Source organism: Stegastes partitus, unplaced genomic scaffold (genome assembly GCF_000690725.1).
Source record: "Stegastes partitus isolate 25-593 unplaced genomic scaffold, Stegastes_partitus-1.0.2 Scaffold824, whole genome shotgun sequence".
Classification (NCBI taxonomy): Eukaryota; Metazoa; Chordata; class Actinopteri; family Pomacentridae; genus Stegastes; species Stegastes partitus.
In genome coordinates this window covers 19,203-24,474 of record NW_007578555.1, presented here as the reverse complement: position 1 = coordinate 24,474, position 5,272 = coordinate 19,203, and the positions used below count along the sequence as shown (strand labels likewise).

Genomic DNA, 5,272 nt, shown 5'->3' with positions numbered 1-5,272 from the left:
CTGGTAACTAGTTAACATGGGGAAAACCATTAAAAGAAACATTTTGAGTCTCAGTCGCAGCTAGTTGACCTCAATGTTTAAGCAGTTAAGTCAAAATTAGTCATTAGTTAACTGGTAAACATTTTGAGTGTCACTAGTTAACTAGTGCAGAAGACTGTCGGTATGTTTGACTAGTTAATGTGTGTGTTTGCAGCGTACAAGTTAGTTAGTGTAACTTCCAGTTGTTTGGTCCACAGGGCCACTAGTTAAACAGTTAACTATCTGGCAGTTTGGTGCTGCTGATGCCTGGGTTAACTAGAGAGGCTTCTGGTGAAACCAGTTGGACAAAATCACACTTAGTTGCTAAAAAAAGAGTGACTAGTAAGAGTTTTTCTTCAACCAGTGCAACCAAACATCCAACTAGTTCTGACAAAGATCCAACTGTTGTTTGATGAGTGATGTGGAGGATCTGGAATAAACTCTCACCAACAAGCTTGTTCAGAGGAGACAACTGGTGTAACTCAGGAGCTGAAAGAGCAACTAGTTACCAGCAGGTATTTACTTATTAGTTAGTGGTTAGTCTGAACCATCGAATAAACAATGAAACAGATAATAAATATGAACCAGAACCTTCATGTCAGTCACATACAACAGGTCAGTCAGGAACTGTCCATGTCATTAGACAGTGATCATTAACCGGGTTAACCTCACTGGTTCCGCTGAGTAAAGGGTTATTAGGAGGAAACTGAAGCTGAGAGCAGAACCACCAAACTTTCCACTGACCTCAGCTTCAGTAACGCTGTGGTTTGAGCTGAGCTTCATTAAACCAGGTTCCTGCTGATGTGCAGAAACACTGAACGAGTCTCTTCTGTCGGCAGCTGTTGGTCCAGCAGCAGACAGTCGACACTCATCCTAAACCCTTTAAATCAGTGACAGCAGGTCCTGTCTGTGTTTTCCTGCTACGTTCTGAATGAGGCCCCAGAGTTTAAAGAAGACGTGTGAGCCGCTGAAGGCAGGTGTTGTTGTTTGCTGGGTGGATGTGATCGCTGCCAGACGTCTGCTACTGAGATGAGTTTTCATTGTTCTGTGAGAATGGAAACTTCAAATTACAGCACGTCAAACCACAACATCCTCACTCACGCAACAAGCAGGTTTTTCCACCAAGAAACATCTGAAATTGTCAAACATCAATCATAAATCACAAAAAAATGATTTTTAACTTCCTCTTAGACATAAAACCTTTTTCAGTGTCTGTTTTTCTGAGTGAGACGCTCTGAGTACAAATCGATGCAAATGATTTATTTTCTTGTTAAAATCACACAACTTTGCGTAGATGTCCAGAACAGAACCGTTCTTTAAATAAGTCCAGTTTCATTTTGTGGTACAAACCTCCAGAATCCGGACAGAAATGAAGCAGAGGAGTGTGGTGGATGAAGAGCTGCTGGGCTGAGCGTTATGGATCAGAGTTGGAGGAAAAACTGATTCGTCTTTTATTAAAACCATAAGTTAGATGTAGAAACAAACATCAGCGTGAAACCTCCCAGCTTACGGCTGACGTCTGTCTGTGGTGCTCAGTAAGTCACAGTTTAGCTTTTCTATGATGTCAGATGGTCAGTCTGTCAGAACATGACTGTTTTCCAGTGAACTGGGCCTGATGACAGAATAAAGCCTCTGATGAAGTGGACGGCACAGCTTCCCTCAGTGGAGAGCTGAAGACACGTGGACTCTGCACTTATTCACATGTTTCTGTAGAATAATGATCATCCACAGGTTTCCTCCATCCAGGGTTCATAATTAAATGTTTCAGGGTGAATGTGAATAAAGACGATGATCAGAGCAGGTGAGCTCCTGCTGGTTTGGAGGACTGATGAAGTAGTTTTGGTGTGAGGACTGTCCACAGTGATGTCTGAGTGGACAGAAAGGCTTCAGACCTGCTCAGTGTCTTTTTGTTTACGTGAGAAAATCCAGTTTCTTTATTCTTTCTTTGTGTTCCAGTAAAAATCTCCTGCAGTATTCATCAAAGTTTTCCTTTTTTGAAACCTCGGCGATGCTTCACTTACTGTGTGTAAAGTACTCATCACTGCTGGATAGTAACTGGATACTTTTACTCAAGTACCAGATGAGGTATTTCTGCTGATTTAAGCTTCTGCTCCGTCACAGTAGTTTGATAACGACAGATATCTTATGATGAGTTATTTCATGTGAAGACTTTTCATTCAGACGGATGTTCACAGAAATTCGTCAGTAATTCAGATTTAATGATAAAACTGGTCATTTTGCACAATTTAACTTTTGGTATTTGCAGCATGTTGTGATTTGAGAGCAGAACTCGATGATCTTCTCTGAACTTCTTCTTCTCTGCTGGTTTTCGGTCTGTGAGCTTCATGGTCTTTCTGCTGTGTTTCCGTCTCTGTCTTCCAGTTCTGCGTTTGCAGACGGCGTCAACGTGGACTGGTCCGGCTGGTGCTTCGACGACGATGAAGTCATGGCTCATCTTCATCCCGGAGACGAAGGCCTGGTGACGGGAATCAGCAGATCTCTGGTCCTGTGGCATCTGGACGAACCGTCTGAGGACGGCGAGTGCTGTCAGGTGTAGAAACCTGACGGCTGCAGCGTTTTACACGATGAACGGAGGGTTCAGGGTATTAAGGTATTTTAATTCTGTAATTAATGTAAGATATGTTTTTTAGTGTTTTGTGTAAATATCCTAAAACCTTTTTCTAAATGTCTGTATTTTATTTATTTGTGTAATAAAGAGATTCAGACTGTAAACAACAAACTGAGTTATTTCTGTTAAATGCACTTTATTTCAGAAACATTTTCGGTAAACATGCAAATACATCATGAAAACATTTACAACCTTCTTTATTTCATTACATTCAGTTAAACAGTGAAACAGCTGCTACATCGTCTGCTGTGAGATATTTACAGTTTGTGCAAAGCGACGCCTCCCGACGAGCTGCAGGTGAAACGAGGAAACGCTTCCACCAGACTCTATGTCTTCACTCGGCTTCTTTCTTTCTGCTCTCGCTCATTAGAGATGCTGTGAACGATGGTCTCCAGAGCAGGATACTGGAAGATCTGTTTCCTCTGCAGAAACACAGAGAGCGTTAGAGCAAAGCTGCAGGATGTCGCCTGTGAAGCTGATGGACACGAGGACCATCCGCCTCCACATTCTGCATCATTCATGGAAAAAAATTAGCGAGAGAAGCATTTTTTTACCCTTCGGTGGTTTTTGTACATCTGAGCCAGAACCAGCAGCAGAACCAGGAGAAGGAGGCCGAGTCCGACCAGAGCGGCCATGTTCTGGGACTGGCCCGAAGAGCTGCTGTGTCCAGTCAGACCCGCTGCAGGAAGAACAGCAGAAGTACTGTCAGAAAACAGCATCTGTTCCTTTTTAAAGCTTTATTCAGTTCAAACGGGTCACAGCATAAAGAACTATCATCAGTTTGGTCTGGTTCTGTGAGACGTGAACGTCTCTCCTGAGGTTGATCCTCTGAGCTCTCATCACTGTTCCTAAGAATTTAACTCATTCACAGCTTCATCGGGTTTTGTTGGTTCTGTTTGTCACAAGCTGCCAGTAAGAACATATATCGTCGTATTTTTTCACACCAAACAGCACAGAACTCGTGTTTTAATTTGTAGAACAGAACCAGAACTCACCCATGAGCTGAGCCCGATGCGTTATATTTCCCAGGATTCCTTCTTTCCCGTAGAACCGGCAGGTCCACTGGTTCTGCTCCGACTCCTGGCTCATCCTCACAGTCTTCCCCTTCAGGACGGATCGGGCTGACTCGGTGCCGTTCGGGTCAAAGGTCACCTGGAGCCAGTCGTACTCGGTGACCTCGCTGGTGTCGCTCAGATGGCAGCTCAGCGTCACAGAACCTTTTTCTTTGGTCTGAACAACTGAGAGGAAGAACAACAGAATTCAGATGTTTTATCATCATGAAGCGTTTTGTGGGTTTCGTCCTCGGGCTCAGACAGAATCTGTGGAAACGTACTTTTGGCGACGACCAGCTTCATGTTCCGGGCCAGTCGTTGTCCTTCCACAGAGGCAGAACACCTGTACCTGCCCCCGTCCTCCAACCCGACCGGGTCCACACGGGCGGATTTGTCCCAGGGCAGCTGAGCAGGCGATGAGGATGAAGAGAAGGAAGCAGGAAGCCGGTCCACAGCAGGTTGGAACAGAGAACCGGGCTTCAGCTTCTCCCACAGAGAACCTGAAGGTTTCAGACCCGGAGAGAAGATGCAGGGCAGAGACCCGACAGAACCGACAGCAGCGTAGAACCGGACGTCCTCTTTGGATGGCTGCAGGATTCCTGTCAGACAAACACAATAGAGTTCAGAACCAGAAGAGTCTGAGGTCGGTTCTGCTTGCAGCTCAGAGCCTCACCTCTGACTGTCAGAGCGGCTGAAGCTCGGCCTTCTCTGCCTCCAGACGTCACCTCGCAGGTCCAGTTCCCCGACAGCCTGAGACTCGCCTTCAGCGACACGCTGGCTCCGTCTGAGGAGGTTCTAATCTGAGGATCCAACGGGCCGTCATTCAGTTTCCAGTTGAAAGAAGCTACGTCGGGCCGAGGAGTCACGCTACAGCTGAGCAGGACGTCGTTTCCCCAGAGAAGAGCCGGAGGAGAGACGGACACTGTGGAGGACACAGGAGGACTGATGGACCACAGAACCACAACGGACTGGACTCATCAGGGGATGTTCTGACCCTCTGAGAGGCTGTTGTTCTTAAAAACATCTCCAGAAATGACAGAGTTTACCAGAAAGAAACTAAGAAAACAACAAGAATCATCAGATTTTAGCTGCCCATCAGAAAAATGAATCAAATCTAAGATTCCATCAAAATCACTTGATTCTGTTTGATTTGAAAACCTTCAAAAACAAACCTCTGAACATGTTCTGAGCAACCCAGAACCTTCCTCCTCCTGGGTCCAGCTGTGACCAGCACAGAGTTTTCAAGTGAGCTGCAGGCGGTGTTGTGTTTGTAGAAGTTCTGAACATGGAGCGGGTTCGTTGGACACCTGAGAGCTTCTCACCTGTAATGACTCGGAGCCTGACGAGGCTCTGAGTGACCCAGCGTCCGACGTCCGCCTTGCAGGTGTAGAGTCCTCCGTCCTCCTCCGTCACGCCGTCGATCTGCAGGCTGAAATCTCCTTTCTCAAACTGGAAGTGAGGACAATGGACCCGCTGGGTTCCTTTCTGGGCCCAGCTGGAGCCCCAGTACTGCAGACCGCTTCTCTGCTTCCTCCACACGGTGCTGCAGGCACAGGTGAGCACAGGTGAGCAC

General features: G+C 46.2%; 2 protein-coding genes across 3 annotated transcripts in view; one reads left to right on the top strand and one right to left on the bottom strand.

The window, feature by feature from the left end:
- Positions 1 to 2,736, top strand: part of plekhg6 (pleckstrin homology domain containing, family G (with RhoGef domain) member 6) — a 26,163-nt gene extending 23,427 nt beyond the window's left edge. The window contains exon 7 of the mRNA XM_008292689.1: positions 2,401 to 2,736. Within this exon, the coding sequence (XP_008290911.1) occupies positions 2,401 to 2,575 (175 nt within the window). The 3' untranslated portion in view covers positions 2,576 to 2,736. The remainder of the gene's footprint in view (positions 1 to 2,400) is intronic.
- A 27-nt stretch (positions 2,737 to 2,763) lies between these two features.
- The window catches only part of lag3 (lymphocyte activating 3), a 3,315-nt gene continuing 806 nt past the window's right edge, over positions 2,764 to 5,272 (bottom strand). Inside the window, exons 3-8 of one of the 2 annotated variants that reach the window (XM_008292685.1) lie at positions 5,022 to 5,242; positions 4,373 to 4,621; positions 3,981 to 4,298; positions 3,643 to 3,885; positions 3,202 to 3,326; positions 2,764 to 3,069 (exon numbers count right to left, since the gene is read on the bottom strand). In XM_008292685.1, the coding sequence (XP_008290907.1) occupies positions 2,974 to 3,069; positions 3,202 to 3,326; positions 3,643 to 3,885; positions 3,981 to 4,298; positions 4,373 to 4,621; positions 5,022 to 5,242 (1,252 nt within the window). In that variant the 3' untranslated portion in view covers positions 2,764 to 2,973. Of the gene's footprint in view, positions 3,070 to 3,201; positions 3,327 to 3,642; positions 3,886 to 3,980; positions 4,299 to 4,372; positions 4,622 to 4,871; positions 4,995 to 5,021; positions 5,243 to 5,272 lie in introns of those variants that run through there. The other variant, XM_008292686.1, reaches the window with a different exon arrangement.